This window comes from Eptesicus fuscus, chromosome 7, assembly GCF_027574615.1.
Source record: "Eptesicus fuscus isolate TK198812 chromosome 7, DD_ASM_mEF_20220401, whole genome shotgun sequence".
NCBI lineage: Eukaryota > Metazoa > Chordata > Mammalia > Chiroptera > Vespertilionidae > Eptesicus > Eptesicus fuscus.
Genome location: NC_072479.1, coordinates 96,262,501 through 96,283,872, shown reverse-complemented (window position 1 = coordinate 96,283,872; position 21,372 = coordinate 96,262,501). Strand labels below are relative to the sequence as shown.

General features: G+C 50.2%; 1 protein-coding gene across 2 annotated transcripts in view; it reads left to right on the top strand.

The window, feature by feature from the left end:
- The window catches only part of NUAK1 (NUAK family kinase 1), a 72,113-nt gene that overhangs the window by 25,899 nt on the left and 24,842 nt on the right, over positions 1–21,372 (top strand). For both annotated transcript variants that reach the window (XM_054719438.1, XM_054719439.1), the window contains one exon: positions 10,922–11,042. In XM_054719438.1, coding sequence (XP_054575413.1) covers positions 10,922–11,042 — 121 coding nt within the window. The remainder of the gene's footprint in view (positions 1–10,921; positions 11,043–21,372) is intronic.

The following is a 21,372-nucleotide window of genomic DNA, read 5'->3' as shown; positions in this document are numbered from 1 at the left end:
TTTTTCACACACGCCGTGCTCCCTGGCATCAGGGTGCCTCTCCTCAGAGCCTGTTGATACAACTCTTGGCTTCCAATCTGCTTCTGTCTGAGAAAACATCCATGTAACGACATGAATCAACAGGCCGGAGAGGAAGAGGCCTGTGGGTCCCACGGCGGAGCTGGCTTGGGTCCCTGTGGGGCCAGTTGCATCATTGCAACGTGCGGGAGTGTTTTCCTGAGTTGGCCAGGCTGCTCACGAAGAGCTGGGGGTCATTTAATTAATTAGGGGCTTTGGCTGCAAGATGGCCTCCTGGGTGGCTTCCCTGGGGTGATGGCTGGGCCCCAGGCTTTCTGAGTGAAAGCCAGTGGGTGATCCTGTGGAGCCTGGGACCCGTGTGGCCTGGTGGAGCTCTGCCTTGCCCCAACTCTGACCATCAACCAGACAGGAACGGGAGCATGCACTGGCCTCCAACGTGGCTGCCTGGAGGCCACTTGCACTGGGCCCCTGTTAAGAAAAGGTCCCTCTGACTCAATGCCCTGCAGCTCCCCAGGCAACGTGGAAGGTGGAACGAGGCTGGTGGCACGTGGCTGAGTGTGAGATCACACCTTGTGAATGGCGGGGAAGCTGCCAGCTAACTGCAGCCTTGTTTTCACTAAGTGATGCTAATGCCGTGTTCATGGCGTGTGTCCTTCTTGCTCCTCACTCCCCAGTCCCACCTCTTAGCACCTGACGTGGGACCCTGTAAAACTTCATCTGCTTGGAGGGGGCCCATCACACCGAGCTTGGGAGACTATTATGAGAGATTCTATCAGCTACCACATTTGCTGTCCATCATCCCGACTTTATCCACAGCCTCAAGGATCAGCAGCCTCTGGGCTCAGGCTGCCTGGGTTGGAGTCTTAGCCCCACTGTTCGCAAGCTGGGTGACTTCGGGTAATACTTATGTCCTCTAAGCCTCAGTTTCTTCCCCTCTAAAATGGGTGTAGTTAAGGATTAAATGAGCTAAGGTCCACTGGCACATGGTCACATGTAATGTCAGTCGCTGTTACTATTAAGAATGTTGTCACTGATTTTAAAATATTGGTCAGGGCCAAAGGCAGAGCACTGAGATCTTGCTGCGCAAAGTGGGTCCTTGCACCTGCATCACTTGGCATCACCTAGGAGCTTGCTAGCAATGCAGACTCCCAGGCCCCTCCTTAGACCTTTGGATTCAGAATCTGCATTTTAATCAACAGTGTGCCCATGACCCCTGTAGGAGAGGCACTGTTCTAGAGCACTCCCTGCAGGCTGACGTATGGCAGTGATTCTCTTGGCTAGAGCCTCAAATACACACAATCTGCCCAGAACGTCCCCACTCCACGAAGCAGGCTAGGAAGACAGCTGGCTGCCTGCTGTGTGCAGGCAAGCAGGCTGGATATGAATTTTCACCTGCTCTTCCTGCAGTAGAAATGTGGGGAGAAGATATGTGGGGGAAACGGGGAGGGGAGAGGTCTGTGGGCTCATCACCCCTAAAACATGGTGCTGGACGCTGTATCTGATAGGCTTCATTTCTAGTCACCACGATTCAGTGAGTACCCACGGTGTCCCAGGCACTTACATTAGTTTTATTCCTTACAACAGCCTCAGGAGGTACAACTTGCTAATACCTCCATTTTACAGATAGGAAAACTGAGGCCTGCGAGGTTCGGGCTTGCCTGAGGTCAGCCAGCCAGTACAAGCCTAAGCTTTCACCATCCTTCTCTGCTTCCCCAGAGCCTTGCCGAAATCACCGGGCTCTCTACACGTACAGCGGCCACGGTGGCAGGCTGCAGAGCAGGTGGTTTTGGGTGGTTATTCACAAAAAGGCAAACCAGCCTCTGCCGAAGAGGAGGCTCAGCCCGTTCCATTTAACAAGGGATGGGAATTGGCTGGGCCGAGTGTGCCTCTTAAACAGGCAGGCACCACAGGGCAGCACTGGCAGGTCCCTGGCCAGACCTGCGGCTGCATACGGTTTAAACATTAAACTAGGGGGTGGCCTTCTTTAAAAGCAGACCGTTTTATAAGGCACACGGTGCCGTCTAGACGAGGGGACATTTATGAAAGTTGCTGTGCTGCGTGTTGGGCTCAGACACCTGACTTCCTGGCTCTAGTCATTTCGAAGGCGGAGTGAAATCTGACGCGTGCAAGAACAAATTGGATTTTTTTTTTTTTCCCTTTTTGGAGGGTGTATGGTTTCAGACATTTGGTAATCTCTTCCTGCTGGCCCCTTCACTTATCTTTGTAGATGTGGTGAGGATGGAGGAAAACTGGAGAAGGGCTTTTTTTCTATAATGCTGGCCTCTCTGTGCGTGTCTTGGGTAGCTTCTGGCCACGAGGGAAATTATGTAATTATCTGTGCAGTTTTTCCGTCTTGTCCCCGTCCCCCCCTCTCCTCCACCTTGAGGGTCAGAGCAGAGTCGCGTTGGCCGCCTCTCGTGTTTTCTCAGCACTGTGCCTGGTACCTGGTAGGCGCTCAGAGGAATAAGTGGGTAAACAAACCTAGGAAAGCTGAGCTGGATAGTGTGAGTCAGGCTTTTTTATTCTAAGGAGGAAGAGTTCAATGCCTTGTTCCCCTGGATGGACAACCACAAGGAGATGGGGAAGACGGCCCTACGTTCAAGTTGTTCATTTCCTGTTTGGTCTCAGACTCAGGTGCCATGATGCTCTTGAGGGCCCCAGACCCCTCTGAGCTTCCTGACATTTCAGATGAGGGTACAATTTTTGAAAAAAATATATTTTATTGATTTTTTACAGAGAGGAAGGGAGAGAGAGAGAGTTAGAAACATCGATGAGAGAGAAACATCGATCAGCTGCCTCCTGCACGCCCCCTACTGGGGATGTACCTGCAACCAAGGTACGTGCCCTTGACCGGAATCGAACCTGGGACATTTCAGTCCGCAGGCTGACGCTCTATCCACTGAGCCAAACCGGTTTCGGCGAGGGTACAATTTAAAGACCCAGGAGAGAGAGGTTCCAGTCCTTTGGGAATAAGTGTGGTTTCCATTCCCAAGGCCTTCACTCATGGCCCCATGAGGAATCAGGTGGAATTTAAATTTGTCTGGTGGATGGAAGGAAGAAAGGCCCTATTTCTGGGACACTCTCTCTGGGTTAAACGTGGTTGACATTATTGAACACCCGGGCCAGGCACATTCTAAGCACCTGACGTGTAATCCTCACAGGGAGGGACCCATGAAGCTGGTACTGTTATTTCTGTACGTTACCGATGAGGAAACCAAAGCACAGAGAGGTTATGTAACCTGCCCAAGGTCACACAGCCAGGGAGGGATTTTCTTTTTTTTTTTTTTTTTTTTTTTTTTTTTTTTTTTTTAATTTCTTTATTGATTAAGGTGTCACATATTTGTCCTCATCCCCCCATTCCCATCCCACCCCTCTCCCCACGCATGCCCCAATCCCCTGTTGAACTTAACCGTTGGATAGGCTTATATGCATGCATACAGGTCCTTTGGTTGAACTCTCCCCCTCCCCCCACCCTCCCCCTACCCTCCCCTATCCTCCCTCTGAGGCCCGATAGTCCGATCGATGCCTCCTTGCTTCTGGTTCTGTTCTTGTTCCTCAGTCTATGTTGTTCATCATTTCCCCTAGATGAGCGAGATCATATGTCACTAGATATATACTAATAAGAACTGAATGTGAGACGAGCAATAATAGTTATGCTGACAGGCAAATGAATCAATCTGTAGCGAGCTTCCCCCTGGACCAACAGTTCTTTTGAGACCCAATTTCAATGTCCAGTAGTTCCTTATGTGTACATGTCAGCACTGACCCCTCAGCTCTGGATGGTGGACAAATGGTGGTAATGGAGGTCCGACTCCCTCTGGTTTGGTCTCGGCCGAACCCAGGGGCACGGCGTCACCCGGACTAAGGGGCACGTGGCCTCACCCATACCCAAGGGGCGCGTGGTCTCACCTGGGCCTGGGACCCAGCCTCACCCGGATGGATCCAGGGGCGCACGGCCTCACCCGGACCCAGGATCTGGCTTCACCCGTACCCAGGGACGCTTGGCCTCTCCCAGACCCAGGGGCACGTGGCCTCACCCGGGCTTAGTTGCACAAGGCCTCACCTGGTTCCAGGGACACATGGTCTCTCCCGGACCCAGGGACGCTTGGCCTCTCCCAGACCCAGGGCCACTTGGGCTCACCCGGGCCTAGGTGCACGAGGCCTCATCCGGATCCAGGGACGCATGGTCTCACCCGGACCCAGGGACGCTTAGCCTCTCCCAGACCCAGGGACACGTGGCCTCACCCGGGCCTAGGTGCACGAGGCCTCATCCGGATCCAGGGACACATGGTCGCACCCGGACCCAGGGACGCTTGGCCTCTCCCAGACCCAGGGCCACTTGGGCTCACCCGGGCCTAGGTGTACGAGGCCTCACCCGGATCCAGGGACACATGGTCTCACCCGGACCCAGGGACGCTTGGCCTCTCCCAGACCCAGGGCCACTTGGGCTCACCCGGGCCTAGGTGCACGAGGCCTCATCCGGATCCAGGGACACATGGTCTCACCCGGACCCAGGGACGCTTGGCCTCTCCCAGACCCAGGGGCACGTGGCCTCACCCGGGCCTAGGTGCACGAGGCCTCACCCGGATCCAGGGACACATGGTCTCACCCGGACCCAGGGATGCTTGGCCTCTCCCAGACACAGGGCCACTTGGGCTCACCTGGGCCTAGGTGCACGAGGCCTCACCCGGATCCAGGGACACATGGTCTCACCCGGACCCAGGGACGCTTCGCCTCTCCCAGACCCAGGGCCACTTGGGCTCACCCGGGCCTAGGTGCACGAGGCCTCACCCGGATCCTGGGACACATGGTCTCACCCGGACCCAGGGACGCTTGGCCTCTCCCAGACCCAGGGCCACTTGGGCTCACCCGGGCCTAGGTGCACGAGGCCTCACCCGGATCCAGGGACACACGGTCGCACCCGGACCCAGGGACGCTTGGCCTCTCCCAGACCCAGGGCCACTTGGGCTCACCCGGGCCTAGGTGCACGAGGCCTCACCCGGATCCTGGGACACATGGTCTCACCCGGACCCAGTGACGCCTGGCCTCCCCCAGACCCAGGGGCACGTGGCCTCACCCGGGCCTAGGCGCACGAGGCCTCACCCGGATCCAGGGACACACGGTCTCACCCGGACCCAGGGATGCCTGGCCTCCCCCAGACCCAGGGGCACGCGGCCCCACCCGGGCCTAGGTGCACGAGGCCCCACCCGGATCCAGGGACACATGGTCTCGCCCGGACCTAGGGGTGCGTGGCCTCTCTCAGACCCAGGGGCACGTGGCCTCACCTGGACCTAGGTGCACGAAGCCACCCGGACCCAGGGGCGCGTTACCTCTCTCAGACCCCTGGTCGCGTGGTCTCACCCGGATCCAGGGGCTCACGGCCTCACCCGTACTCGGGACCCAGCCTTACCCGGATCCAGGGGCCCACGGCCTCACCCGGACCCAGGGTTCAGATTCGCCCGGACCCAGGGGCACATGGCCTCACCCGAACCCGGAGTCCAGCTTCACCTGGACCCAGGGGCGCGTGGCCTCACCCAAACCCAGGGGCGTGAGGCCTCACCTAGACCCAGAGGCGTGTGACCACATCTGAGCCCAGAGGCTCGCAGGCTCGCCTGGACTCGGGTCTCAGCGGGGTTTCGTCTTCTTGATCCCAATTCCTGTTGGTCAATTCCCTCTCAGCAATTCCTTCGGTCATTTTCTCAGAGCTCCAGGGCGGCTGCCGCAGAACTCGTTGGGCGGCGGGCTCGGCAAGGCTCTGGTGTGCCCGGTGCCCGGCGGTGGGCTGGTCCGGTGTCGCTGCGTCGGCCCTTGGGTCTGCAACGGTGGCCAGTCGCTGAGCGTGCGCACCTGGCCACTTCGGGGCATTGAGATTCTTGAAGGACTCGGAGGTCAGCAAGCACGGAGTCTCCCTCCCCATGTCTCCCAGGGGCTCGTCTGTCCGTGCTCGGCAGCGAGTGGAGCCGTCCCCTCAGCCGGAGACCGCCGGGGGAACTGCGCCGAGCACGTTCCAGGCCACCATTGTGTCGCCTGAGCCATAGTTCTTAAAGTGTGGACTTTGGGTCACCGGCATCAGCATCATCCTGCGTACCCCTCTCTTTTATTCTAGTTGTAGAGCATCTGCTCAGCCAGCCCCCCGGTCTTTCTGGCTGGTGTCTGCTCTGCTCTCCCGTCGTAGTCTCAATATTGTTGTGGTAGGCAACGATCAGGCTGCCGCCCTATGTCTCCATCTTGGTCCTCCTTTGTACAGTTAAGTCTTGATTGTTGTTGGTGTCACTGGGAGGAATTGTCCTCCAGGCCAATTGGCCGTGAGGACCCTCTTTGTCTATATAGGAAGAGTTGCTGTGCAGGAGACATGTTTGTGGGCCGGGTCTTGATGCAGCAATGCCTTGGCGCTCACTGAGTCTGCCTCTAGAATGCCTCCCTTATGCAAGTGATTGAAATCTGGTGTCATCTCCCACCAACCACTAGATGCCCTCGTTTCTGGGTCTCCAATGTAGTGTGGGTCAGCCACTACCTGAGGCACTCAGCAGGAAAAAGCTTCTGCTCAGCTTGGCTGGGGCGGAGCTACAGGGTGGAGCCTACAACCTTGGCTTCCTGTCAGCCCCGCCCTATGAGGCTCCTGTGTCTGTGTCCCTCTGTATTCCTTGCAAATACCTCTGAGAGAAACGCGCCCTGGAGTTTCGCCCACTGCCAAACAGTCCAGTCCCTCCCCTAATGAATCTGGACTCCCAGATTCTCGCCTGGAACTGGGTTTCAGTGTAGTTGGAACTGGGTCTCAGCGCAGTCTGGCGTCCCTGTCTCCTTCCCAGCAGGGCCACCCAGTGGCGCAGGCAAAAGTCCGTCCTCTGCGCACCTTCCAGTGCGCGCGTCTGGAGCCGCCGCTTCTCTGTGCCTCCGCCACCACAGCCCAAATTCATTCCCCCAGCGTGCGCCTGGCTTCCCAGGGTTTCGCCCGGAACTGGGGTTCAGTGCAGTCGGAACTGGGGTTCAGCACGGTCCTGAGCTTATGTCTCCTTCCCGCTAGGGCAGTTCAGTGGCGCAGGCAACAGTCCGTCCTTTGCGCCCCTTCCCGTGCGCGCCTCTGGAGCTCTGCCTTCCCCCGCTCCTCTGTGCCTGCGCCCCACAGCCCAGATTCATTCCCCCAGCCTGCGCCTGGCTTCCCAGGGTTTCGCCCGGAACTGGCGCTCAGTGCAGTCGGAGCCGGCGCTTAGCACACTCCGGAGCCTTTATCTCCTTCCTGCCAGTGAACGCCGGCCAGGCCGTCAGCCGCCCCTTCCTCTCCGGCTCCATCCTCCCCGCAGGCGCGCGTGCTCGTGTCTCCGCCAGTTTCTCCATACCTCAGGCTTTTACGGCTCCCCCGATTGTCCCCGTGGCCTTCTCCTTCCCCCCAGCTGTGGGCATTTCAGTCCGCCAGCTCTCCTGTGGTTCTGGACGATGTCCGTTCTGACCTCTAGTTGTGCCTTTGAAATTGTTGTGCCCGGCTGCAGGTTAGGTGTTTCACCTATGCCGCCATCTTGGTTTCTCCCAGTGAGGGATTTTAGCTAGGACTCCAAAGCCTTGTCGCTAGCCATGACGCCATTCTGCTTCACTGTGCACCTGGCTCGGTTTCTCCTTCAACTTCATGAAGCAGGGACTATATTCCATGACAGAAGCTACATTCACTAGTATAGGTCTCCTCCGCCTCCTCTCTAAACAACTGTTTGAAAATGTGACAGTCATTCTTAGCTCTCAGCTGTCGGAGGTCCTACAGAAACAGGCCTCAAACAGGCCTCGAGCTGAATTGGGCCCACAGGCTGAATGAATACGCACCAAACAATGAAGCAGGATAATTTCAGGTAGTGCGGAATGCCCCCCAAGAGATAAAATGGGGAAAGGTGTAGAGGAGGCGGCCAGTTGGCCTTATCAACCAGTGGGGTCAGAGGGGTCCTCCCTCAGGGGGTGGCATGGGGCTGAAGGGTGAGAAGCATGTGACCACCTGAGGGGTATAAAGCGCGTGGCACAGTGTCTGTGCCGCGTATGAATGCCGACTGTTCTTGATATCATTGTTCTTGTGGTTTGCCATTAACTGTGACCTTGGGCAGTCATCTCACTGTTCTTGGGAGCTGAACGGAAAGCCTTCCCTCTGGCCCTGGCAGTTGCCCAGTTCTGAGTGACTTCTAGCATCTGTCTCCTCCTGGCTTCCACCACCCCTTTGAAATGGGGGATAGAATGACCCCTCTTTTACATTTCCACAGAAGATTCATTGTTGGAAGAGGGAAGCCACCATGCTTATTGACATGGCGGAGCCCTCTTCGCGTCCTCAGTGGGTTTGAGGAGCATGGGGGCACTCCCCTTCCACACTGGGCTGGAAGCATCCCCCTGGCAAATGCCCCGTGGGCCCCCTGGCTCCTGTTGGGGGGATTGACAAGTGGGCTTATTTTCTTACCCCCCAGAATGTCACTACCCTCCCCTGACCCTGGTTGGTGAAAGAATGTATTCCTATTGTCATTGGACAATAGGGCCTCCTCAAGGGCAAGTTCAGCCTACTGCCTGATCCAAGGGGTGGTTTCTCCCCTCTTCCCATCTGAGTTCATGGAGGAATGTGGCAGTTGGTCCAACAGCCACCCACATCCTCCAGGCCTGTGTGTGCTCACTGTCTGCTTCCTCTAAGAACCAGCTCTCAGGATTGCCAGCCCTGCTCAGATGAAATAAAGCCTTCCAGTCATATCCTTACATTTGACGTCAGCACACGGAGGCTTTTCTTGCTGGGTGCTGAATGGGGCTGTGGTGAAGACCCGGGGTAGCTCTGAGCCTGGCACCCCGATGAAAAGGGGCCTTGTAGCTGGAAACGTAATCTTGCCTCTGCAGCCGCCTTTTATCCGGCAGGATGTCTCGTGTTTTCTATCTGCTTCCTTCATTCCTCGATGGCCCCTGTAGGTAGGATGTCCAAGAAACCCGAAGTCATCTTCCTGCCGTGTCTTGGCGGTGTTGTTTGGCAGTGTTACAGAATTTTCCAGGCGACCGAAAAATACACAGGAGTACTTGGAGATACAGGAAAAACCCATTTATTTTCAGATGTTTCGCATGTACTAGTACAGTGACTCAGGGGGACTGTTTCTCTCCAAATCCTGAGCAAACCAATATGGAAGAAGCTCTCCCTTTATACCCTTTGGTTTCTTTGTCCCCCAAATATGGATGGGACTTCCGGACCTTTCGAGGGCTTTGCAAAAAGCCCCCGTGTGTTGGGATGGGTGAGACCACACCTAAAGGCCTGGCCTGGCGCCTGCCCTGATAACTCCCTCCGGGGGTTGTGTATTGTTCATGGTTTATGGCCTCTGTAAAATGGGAGTGCTTAGGTAAACAGGTCTTGCTTGCAAGACCAGAGTGTGGAGAAAGGGGCAGTGACTTAATTATAGGCTATCAAGAATGTACATTAGGTTACTGGCACAGATTCAGATTGCTAGCGCCCCCCCCCCCCCAACCAATGTCTTATTTTCCCCATCAGTAGGAGACTCCCTTCTTTTTCGCTCCAATTCCACTATCGCTTCTCTCGTCTGAGCACTCATCACCTAATAGCATCATCCCTTACCTCCCCTTCTCCTCCCTCCCTCCCTCCTTCTCTCCTCTCCTTCCCATTCTGTCTACCTGCCTGCATGCCTGCCCACACTAAGTGTTTTCTCAGGCCAGCCACGTGGCAGGCATGGTGTTAAGCACCGAGATAAAGCAGTGAGTAAGATCTCCACTAATGGAGAGTCAATTAATGATACAAGTACTGATTTAACTACAACTGGGGAAGGTTCTGCAAAAGAAGTACAGAGAGCTGCTAGTCCATTTAACCGGTTTTGGGGAGATCAGTAAATAGCAAAAACTTTAATAAAAATAGCTTCCGAGTTCTTGTTGAGTTACTAGGAAACTGTGGGACAGGTACGTGAAGGCACAGATGTTAAGGCACAGATGCACCAGGATGGAGGTGACTCAGCAGGCTTTCAGAACCCGCAGCAAATTGGTTGGCAGGCTTCTTCGTTACCATGGATACCTCCCCCACCTAAGTAGCTTTTGTCCCCCTGAGAGCCAAGGAAAACTAAATTACCAACCAACTTGTTCATGAGCAAAGATGAATCCATTGGCAAACGTATTTTTCCTTATTAGATTCCCTTGACATTTAATGCCTTTTTATTGATGAATTTATTTTGAGTCCTCGCTCTGCATCTTGGCCCGGGCACTTCTCAACCGTTTGGATTTGCAGGCGACATTGGTACAGAACTTGGGGAATCAACTGGGCTGGGCAGGGAGTCTAGCTGCCACTCCCTTGGTTTTATGCTGATTTCCCCTCAGGCCGCGTCTTTTGGTCACATGATGTGTATTTACGAGGGTGCCTTGGGCAAGAGGAAGGCCGGAGGAAGGATCTGGCTTCTCAGCAAGTGCATAAACAAAGCATAACCTGGAGTCTTAAAACCCAAGGTTGGAGCACAAGTGGCCTCCAGATAGGACATGCAGTAAGGCTTTTTGTAGCCAGCGCCGCGGCAGCTGCTGGAGGAGCTGAGTGATACTAATTTCACGGATCCATGTTTAATCATCGATACCCTGTAAACCGAGCTCTCCGTTTTTCTCTTTTCAAAGGATCAGGATTCCTAGAGTAAATGAATCCGGACATGTGAAGCTGCCTCCGCTTTATGAAAAAAAAAAAAAAAAAAAAAAAAGACCCTCCCAACCCCCAGGCTGTTAAAACCTGATGTTTTCTGTTGTCCAGAGAAGGGTGTTGCAGCTATAAATGAAAGACATGACAGGGGGTATTCGAAGCTTTGTTTTGTTATTGTCAATTCTGCCAACAAGTAACATCTGTATTTATTTTCCAAACTCTCCCAAATGGCTGATTTGCATCTGTTTAGTTCTCTGAGTAACATTTCATTTCCTGACTTTACAGGTTGCTATAAAATCCATTCGTAAGGACAAAATTAAGGATGAACAAGACATGGTTCACATCAGACGAGAGATTGAGATTATGTCATCCCTCAACCATCCTCATATCATCAGTATTTATGAAGGTCAGTGATTTTTTTTTTTTTTTTCATCCTCGTATCAGTTACCATTCCTCATACCATGGGGCCTGCCAAGATTTTTAGGTAATTGCCCTTCTGGGCAGGAGCCAAGTATTTTTCCTCACGATGCAAAAATAGCCGGGTGCTATCTCTTATTTAGTTACCTTGAATGCAACCGGACACATGTAGTGCAGCTCATTTTGGTCATAAAATACCTCTGGCGGGTGCCTTCTTCCGGCTTCCTAGTGCCTTGATGGTTGCTAAGCAATCTACCCTATTGAACGCCAGTATATGAGACAGCCTTGGTTTCTGAAAAATGGCTGTTTGTTGGGTGACCAAGTAAAGGCGGATAAATTGTAAACGTCATTCCCCCAAAACTGATGCTCAGGGGGTGGTGTCGTGAGTTACCCAAAGTTAGGCTCTTTGAGTTAGGAAGTACCTTTGAGCAGATCCAATTACTTTTGAGAAAGAAGAGGGATCTGATGATGCAAATGGAGTCAAGGTTGTAGCTGGTGTTCATAGAAAGGCAGGGTGGGGCAAAGCTTATAAAATGGCTCATGCTTCAACCTCCTTGCTCCCTCATGGGAAGAAACAGAGAGTATAAATCACCCAAATCTTCATTTTTAAAATACCCTGGAAAAATATTACACAAGCAATATGTGTTTATTGCAGAAATGATCAAAATATTAAGGTTAAAATTAAAAAATACTTTCTGTTCTAATTCCCAGTTTGATAAAAAAGCTCTCTATCCATGTTATATTTTTATCTACTTCTCTATATCTGTATGTGTCTTCACCCAAAGTTAGATCATGCAGCTTAGTTTGTTTTTCAGTTTTTATGTTATGCATCTCTTCCTATGTCAATAAATATTCCCCTGCAAAGACATTTTAAAACGTTTTACAGTATTCCACTTATGGAAATGCCATCGTTTATTGAATCGTTGGCTTGTAGATGACCATCTTCTCCCTGTGTTGTCACATCATCTTCCCTCTGTGTGTCTGTGTCTAAATTCCCCATTTTTATAAGGACACCAGTCACATTGGATTAACATCCACCCTAATGACCTCATTTAACCTCAGTTATTTCTTTAAAGACCCCATATCCATATAGGATGACATTCTGAAGCACTGGGAGTTAGGACTGCACTATGTAAATTTCGGAGGGCCCGATTCAGCTCATAACACTGGTGTCATGGTTAGGTGGTGGTCCTAGCAGAGGAGCCTTCTGACCCCATTTGGTTTTTCCCCTCTGCCAGACCTCAGCCCTGTGTTTTTGACCTTATGTCTTGTTTTGCTGGCTCTGCAGCTGAACTCTCTGCCTCAGGCATCCCCCTCAACCTGGCCTTTGCCATCCTGGGTGGCAGCAATGGTGGTAGGACCCGAGTCTGTGAGTTGATGCGCTGGTCTCTCAGCCCTTCACAGAGAGAAAGGAAACCTCTCTGGAAGCTGATTGGTTGACAGGGCAGTCAAGAGTCTTAGCTGAGTGCAGGGATGCATTAATTTGCATAATGAAAAACCAATGCCAAGGCATCTAAGTGGCTGTTTGGACAACAGCCAAATGAATAGAAGCTGTTAAGGAACTTTGTAATTTCTTTTTCAACAAGGACCTTTATGATTAAACACACACACACACACACACACACGCACACACACACACGCACACACGTACACACGCACAGCGTTGGCAGCAATAACAATAGCAACATGACAAAGCAATGGTGTACCTCCCTGTATGTTTAGGAACTTGGGGATTTCATGAGGGGAAGGCACCATCTTGGCTGTATTATCTGGTGATATTGAAATACTAGTTCCAGAGAAAAAGTAATTCATTCATAAAAAAATCTCAAGTAAGTGCTTAATATGTACCAGGCCCTGTTCTAGTGAACAAGATAAGCTCTGGCCCCATAGAGCTGACATTCAGTGAGTAGGCAAGTGAATAGATAAGTGGCTTTTGAACTGAGACCTGAATGAGCAGGGAATAAGTCCTTGGAAGAGCTTGGCATTCCAGGCAAAGGGAGCAGCATGTGTGGATGCTCAGAGGAGGGCAGGAGCTTGTGTTGGTAGAAGTGATAGAGGGCCTTTGAGGCTGTGAGGCTGAGGTGGTGAGTGAGTAGGATGGTGGCAGGAGAGAGGAGGTTGGAGAGGGCCAGATCTTGGTCACACTGGCAAAAGGAGGGAGTGTGGATTTTACACCAGGAATGAGGGCAAGCCATTGATTTTGATGAGGGAAATAGCATTTTTCAATTTGTACTTTAAAATAATATTAATAAAACTAGGAGTTGTTAAGTGTTTACCCTGCCCTAGAACGTGTCATGTATTATCGAGTTTAATCCTTCCACCTATGACATATGAACTGTTAACATCTCTAACTTCATGGTAAGGAAAATGTAGTGTTTCCCAAGCTTACATCAACTAATAGATGGCGGGTCTGAAAGTCCAACCCGGTCTCAGGGACATTCTGAAGCTGGTGCTCATAAAACTAACCAGTCATTTGGTAGTCTGCAGCGACCCCCATTGGGGGTCTTGTACTAGACCCTGTGATGAGGGGAATTTCTGGCTCTCACCGAGATGGCTGTCTTAAATACAAGAGAGCATTAAATCCCAGCTTTGCGAGTATTTTAGAAGATATTTCTGCACAGCAGTCCATGGAAATGTAAGTTATTTATATATTATTCATAATACCCGCAGGCTTATAAAATCTGCAACCTCGCTGAATCAGCGCTGCTGTTCACCAAATCTCAAAAAAAATAATCCCTTCAAATGTTTCTTTCCCAAACCAGCCCCTGGGGTTGCTCCCCTGTTGACCCACGGGGGAAGGTGATTAACCCACAAATCTGTCAACTGCCAACAGGACCCATGACTGGCTTCTAAAGCCCAGTCCAATAAAAGGATGGAAATACACCTGCCAGTGTGGGATGGGAAGGGTAACCTAATCGAGAGAGAAAAGGAAGAAATCTCTGGCACCATCGCTAGCTGGACCCCTGTTTCCAGTCAAAGGAATTCCATTCTCTCAGTAGGGAGGTAATTGACAAAATGGAAAGAGCAGCTGAAAAGGAAGTGCCCGCCAGAGCTTTCAACATGGTTGCCTAGGATGGGAGAGATAAAAACAGTTTTTGCCTGAGGTTCTGATTTCAGGATCCGAGTTCAAACATCAAAGGCCTGAGGTCCCCCCCCCCCCACTCACCCCCCCTCGCCCCGTTTCCCCTTTGAAAGCCTAGGAGACCCAGTCTGCACAACCAAGAGAATGAACATCTTGTACTTTAGGGAACCTTAGCGCCCCATCTGGTATCAGTCCCGCGGGGAAAGAGGAAAAGGCGAGGGAGTGGGGGAGATTGGGCCTTGCCTTCCCTTTTATGCCCCAGGTTTTTGTTCCTGGAAATCTCTCTTCCTGACCCTACACGATTGGACTCTTTTTTTGGCCCCTGGCATTGTGATCTGCTTTCAGCACGGCTCCTGTCTTAGGAAGGGTGATCCTGGCTTTCTGGGACAAAGTAGGAGGCCCATGTGGCATTGGTCAGCTGTAATCAGTCGCCTTCGGAAGAGTTTCTCACCCGTAAAATAACAAAACAAAATAGACAAACAAGCATGCCTTCTTTGATAAGCACACGAGTCTCACGCCCTTGCCCTCTGAACCTCACACCTGCTGTCTGCAAGAAGATGGCAAAAGAGTCTGGGTTGTAGAAAATTCTCCAAATTCTCACCACAAAGACACTTTGGATGAGTTTACTATCAGTTAAACGTGCCTCGCATCTTCTTCCTAGAAGTACACATTACACGATCCTTTTTCGAGTTACCTGTGCCTCCTGAGGTTCTGCTAGGTCTTTCTGGAAGGGGATATTGTCTTTGCCCTCTGGTGAAAATCACTGCTCAAAACATCCAGCCAGAGATGAAGAGGAGAAAACAAAAGATAGGATCTGAGGACAAGCCCACAGCTTTTGGCCCGTGCTGTTTACTGCAGGTTGTAGACGGGCATTCTGCCTCCCGCTTTCTCCTCCCCCTGCTCTTGTGGCTGGGGCAGTGGGGCTGATGTTTCCACAGGACCTACCAGAGGTCCTGGAGTCAGAAACTGCTCTTCTCAGAGGGTGGTCCAGGACCAGCTGCGTCAGCATCACCTGGTCCCACCCAACTCTACTGAATCCAAAACCCTAGGGGTGGGGCCCAGTGTTCCCACGCACTCCTAAGGGTGAGAAGCACTCGCTGTATTGGAGAAACCCCTGCTCAGGAGGTCAGAAACCAACGCAGGGCTGTATTGCTAGCATCAATTATTTGGAAATACCTACAGAGCAAGCCGTTTACATTTTTCCTCTTAGGCGCAAGTATTCATTCTAATTTAGGTTTCTCAGGCAGCAAGCAAACCCTGATTTAGGCCCTTTAAAAGGCAGGGATCAGCTGAACTACTCTAACAAGGTCTGTTCTCATTCACTCATTCACCTATTTAGTCATTTATTCCTCCAGTCATTCATTTCTTTTTACAAAAATGTATTGAACACTTATGTTCCAGGTACTGCTCTACTAGGGTGAGTATATATTTATTGTCCAAATAGGCTTAGGTTTGGATGAGCCAGTTGCTCTACCAATTTTTACTGTGTGATCTTAGGCCAGTGACTTAACCTCTCTGAGGCTCAGTAATCTTTTCTGTAAGATGCGGCCAATAGCTAGATTCTATATAGATAAGGTTGTGAAGAATAACTGGTAATATGTAAAATAGCTAAGCACAGTGCTGGGTACATGCTCAATAAATGATATTGATTCTTCCCAGTGTGATTGATCTTTAGGGCTGTGAGAGGTCCTTTCTGGCTAGCGTAGAAACTTCTCTTGGGAGGTGCTGGAAGAGAAGGCTGAGACCAGATAGCCTAGATCAGTGATTCTGGATGCTGGATACCCATTAGAATCTCATGGGGTATTTGTAAAAAATGCTGATGCCTCTGCATTTAGATTTAGATTTAATTGACCAGGCTGAGAAATATGGACTTAGTCCTGCAACTAAGGGGAAATGAGAGCCGTGCTGTAGGAACTCGTCTTGGTCGGATCATTTGTCATCAGTGAATTCCAGAGAAGAACGTGTGTCTGGCAGCCGTGTGTCTAGTGAGCAGTGAGCGATACCTTTGGGCTTGGGTTTACTTACTTAGCCATTTGGTTGCTGCCCTCATCAGGGACTCAGAGCCCCATGAAACAGTTTGTTGAACTTGGCAACGTGGTGTATTATGCTTGTGTTTACTCTTTTGAACCCATGGCGAATTGCTGAGCCTTTTAACACACTGCCTTTGCTGCCAGATCCACAAGTTCCACACCAAGTCTCTGCAGACTGGATGCAAAGGAAGGACTCGCCCCTGTTCATAACACAGCACCAGAGAGCTGTCTTCACTGTTAATCCTGTGAACCAGCGCTTCAGCGGCGAGTCTGTCCAGCCACGTTTCTAATGAGTTTCCTATTAAGTTAGCTATTTGACCTTCAAGTGTATTATTTTCATTGTTTTCTTTTGATTACACCCAAGCCATTTTTTTCTGAAGGCTGGAGATTAGAAATAAAACAACTGCAAATGAACGCTACTCCCTGGTTGTCCTGCCTCACCCTCTTGGGTTTCCTGGAATTCAGTATTTTCTAGTGCCTCAAATAATGCCACTTGTACTTGAAGCTAATTTTTAAGGAGAAAACTGGAACCGTGTTGTCATTTAACATGGGGTCTTTGGGAATTAACTGGGATGGCTCTGTTCATTTGCCCCAGGTAGTCATAGGCTGCATTTAGGGAGCCTCATAGGGTATAGAGGAGGTCCCACTGGCCACCGTGATTTCCGACAGGAGGTTCCTCTGGTCGGTATGGCTTGAGATTGAGATCCACGCTTTGGCACCCCACTGGGGACTGAGGAATGGACCCTAGTTAAGAGATCGGGCTTGCTTTCACCCCAGGCTCTGTTGTCTTAGTATTAGTTTTCTATCTCCTCCATTCTGCCTCCTGCCTTCCCCATCCTTCAACACCACATGTATAACGCCAGGTGCGGCTTCTGCCAATACATATCCTTAATACTTTTGGATTTAATCCAGGCATATCTTCATTTGTTCTTTCTTAAACTAATACTTGCCGCTTCATAATACCAGGCTAACACTTATGCTTATTGTGAGCTATGATAATAATTACAAGAAGGATAGTCTTCATTTCAACAGGTGAAGAAATTGAGGCACAGAGAGGTCAAGTAACTTGCTAGAGTCACTCACAGAGCCTAGTTTTGAACCCAGGTAGCCTGGCTCTGGGAGTCAGGGTCTTAACTACTGCTCTATCTTGCCTAATGAGGAAGATTGGAACTTAGAGTTGACAAGATGAGCCATACATGGTGGGTCAAGCAGTGCTAGAAGCCGAGGTGTGATAACCGGAGGCCTGGCTTCATTGCCCAAATTAGGGGAGCATGCTTTCTTTCAGAAGTTCATTGTATCACATAAAAGAGCCTTAGCTTCAGTCTGGGAGGATTCTGAGATGTTCCGATCAATTGTCACTGCTCTCAGAATCAGGATTGTGTGAGTGGGTGTGTGCATGTGAATGAATGTGTGTGCTTGTGGTGTGTGTGTGGTGTGTGTGTGTGTGTGTGTGTGTGTGTGACAAAAAGGCTGAGACAGAGCAATAGAGAAAATGATCAGGGAGGCTGTGGGCGTGGCCGATGAGTGTGTGATGATGGCTGTCAGAGCCCATCCCCTCATGGAAACACCACCGGGGATGGTTGTGGAAGGAGGGGAGTCCAATGGCTGGTCCAGCGTGGTGCATTTGATCTCCTCTTCCATGCACCTCCTCTCTCTTTCCTGGCCATGTCTGTCCTCTGTCCTCCTAGGATTTGATATTGGGCCCTCAAATAGCACTGTTAATCTTGGCAGGAGTGAATGGTTCTTGGTAAGCCTTCTGCATCTCTGTCTTCTGCAGGTCACTTAGATACTTTCTTACCATTTCTTTTGCCTTCTATGGAGTCCACTGCTGGCAGTGGGTGGCCTGGTTGGCCATGGTTCTCCTTGGACATGCCAGCCAACATCTAGAAAAAGCTTGGGTTTAAGTGGACTAAAGAGCTTTTCATTGTCCAAACCAGGAAACACATTGACTCAACTCTGACCAATTCATTGACAATGGGGAGCTGCCAGTCCAGTTTAATTTTCTCGCTCTCACTGCCTTGGGCTTTGGACTTAAGGGACCAGAAGACCATTTTGTGAAGCCATGAGCCCATGAGGTGTTTGAAATTTAGTTCTGGAGAGGAAACTCTTGAAGAGTGAATCTTGTATTGACTAACTGATGTAATTAGGTTGCAGACAATTCTTGCAAAGGAAAGACGTCTCCATTTCTGAAATGGAAAAGAAGCAATTTTCTGTGAGGATTCTACTGACCTTTAAGAAAAGAGCATCCCTGAGAAATGAAATGGTACTTCTGTCTGAGGTTTTAAGAAAGTAATAAAAATGCTGCCTTGTGGGGAGGCAACACCATGGAAGGAATGGCAGTTTCCTAGAACTAATTTGGGATATGAAGTTGACAGAAGGCAAAGGCAGGAAAAGAATTCAGACTGGTTCACTCTAAGCCCTGGGCCTTTTTTGCTTAAAACCAACAAACTAATCTTCCTTTCTTGAGGTTGCATGTCAAGCAGAAAGATACCCTCCAATTTTTAGAACCTGCTCTTCACGGAGTATCCTGTAAGTCGATTCCCACCCTCTCCCTTCCCAAGCCCTTCATCTTCCTAAATGGCCTCCCGAATTTGGCTCTAAAATGGCTGGTGGATGGTTCAAGTCCCAAGATCTCCTCACGCATCAGCATTTCTCCCAGGCCAGAGCATTGTTTTGATAATACGCAGATTCTCAAGTTATACAGTTGTGTTATTAACCCCGAGGGCAACAGGAGGGAATGGTTAGGAGTTGGGTAATTAGCGTGGTTGTGAAAGCCAGACAAATCAGGAGGCAGAACTGGGCTGTCAAACTGAACATCTGATGAAATTCAGAATTAATTTGGAGAAGTCGCTGTTGCCATAGCGACCAATCCCCATTCTCCTTTGAAATGGAAAATAAACAGAAAACAAGAAAAACAATTCAAGTTGGTGTCTGGGAAGAAGGCCCTTCTGTGGAGCAGTAGAAGAAAACGGAGAGATATTTTAGAACACGCTGGAACAAGGGTAACACGCTCTCCTGCAAACAAAGCCCAAGTCCTTTGTCATGGGTCAGTTCCACGCCTGCTTTCTCTAGGAATCTTTTCAGGCCCATTCAAGTGACCTCACCCATCTTTCTGATCACCTGGGTACTTAAAGCCTATATGGTATAGGTGAGACCTTGATTTATTGGTGAAGTACTAGTTTTATTCAACCGGATAGCAACTCTGGAGGACAAAGACTGTGTCTTGTACTAGGTTTGCGTTCTTTTAAACACATAACAAAATGCTCAGAAATATGTTTCAGGTAGGCTGATAAAAAAGAGCATTTTTAGAAGAGACAGTGATGTTGGTTCTCTTTTATGAAGGAGAATCTTTACTGAGTATTATGGAAGGAGAGTCCAGTAATTGGCTCTTGGTGTATAAAAATGCAACTGATATCTGAACATTAATATTCTATCCTGCTACATTACTGAGTATTACATAACGTGGTGGGGAGTCATGGCAAGAACATAGGCTTTTGAGTCACAGAGATTTGGGATCAGATCCAGCAAGGATCTGCCCAACACAAATGCATACAGATGAACATCAAAAATCATGCATAAGAATGTTCGCAGCAGCACTGCTCATATTGGCCCCCGCCTGGAAACAATGCAAATGTCTATATCAGCTGTAGAATGGATAACTAAACCATGATGCATTCACAACATGGAGAACTCTACAAGCAATGGGTGTGGACAGTCTTTGACTATGTGGAACAGCATGGATTATTCTTACAAATATAAAGTTGAGAAATGAAGCCAGACACAAAAGAATATGTACCGCATGATTTCATTTTTAGAAAACTTGAAATGCCAAACTAATCTGTGCTATTGGCTTATATTTATGGTATTCATGATATTGATGCAGATATGTGCACACGCACTTGGGGAGATGGGTAGTGACAGAAAGAGGCCCTGGGGGGTGTTTGCAGGGTGCTGGCCACGTTGTTTCTTGATCTGAATGCTGATTCCCTATTTATGAAGTAGGAATAATATTAATACCTATCTCATACGAGTGTTAGTATTAACTGTGAAAATCCAGGGCATGAGGTAATGGTTCAATAAACGTTAGCTATTGTTATTCTGAATAAGCCTTCCAGGGAAGGAGCGATCACCGTCTGGGATGCTCTTGGGGAGAAGAGAGCCCTGGACTATTTCATAGGTCCAGGATCCTGGATGCTACCCTGTCCTTTGTTCCATGTATTTATCGTTCTTGGTGATGTCTGGTCGCTTGTGTCTGACTCCTCCTCCACAGAGCTCCCTGGGGCCCTCAAGGCCTCTGTGTTACGTTCAAGGCCTGCTTCTTTCTCTTCTCTCTCTTTTTAAAAAATTTACCTTTATTGATTTCAGAGAGGAAGGGAAGGGAGAGGGAGAGGGAGAGAGAGAAATATCAACGATAAGAGAGCATCATTGATCCGCTGCCTCCTGCAGGCCCACTCCCCTGGCCCCCCACCCCCACCCCACCCCGCACCCCATCGAGCCTGCAATCCAGACATATATCCTGACCCCTGACCCGGAATCGAACAGTGATCTCCTGGTTCATAGGTCGCTGCTCTACCACAGAGCCACGCCTCTTCTCTTAATCCCTGGCACCCTGGTAGTTCTGCTCCCATTTCTGCCCTCGTTCACGTTCCCTTCTCCAGGACCAGCCTTTCCTCCCCTTCTTAACCTCATAAAGACTTCCTTTAGTGCCCCCAGTGCCGTCCACATAGGGGGTGCTTCACAAAAATTTGTTGTTGTGCTAAAACCCGGATCTTCAGCACATGGACGTGGGCCCAGCGCTGTGGGCTGACTCCGGCCCAGCTAGGTTTCTATTCAGGGCTTTGATTTTCCTGGTGGGCCTGGCATGTCAGGGGCCATAGTTTTCCTTACCACTCTGGAGCCACTGGGCTTCTGGGTAAAACTGTCTGGCCAAGAGACACAGGCTTTCATTTTTCAGAAAGGAAACCCTTCCCAACTGGTGGAAAATAAGCTTTTGCTTAGTGACTAATAACATAAACACAGACAAGATTTCTGGGCTTATAAATAACCAGCTGTAAAAGTGCCCAAGGGAAGCAGCCCTTTTTGCCATAAGAATGGCCAAGAGCGGTCCTGTCACCTCACTGATAGTGGCCTGACTGTGGGCAAGGAGCCTTGGGCCCTGGGTGCGGAAGCCGGTCATTCTTTAGAACAGATTCCCAAGGCCTCGCTCT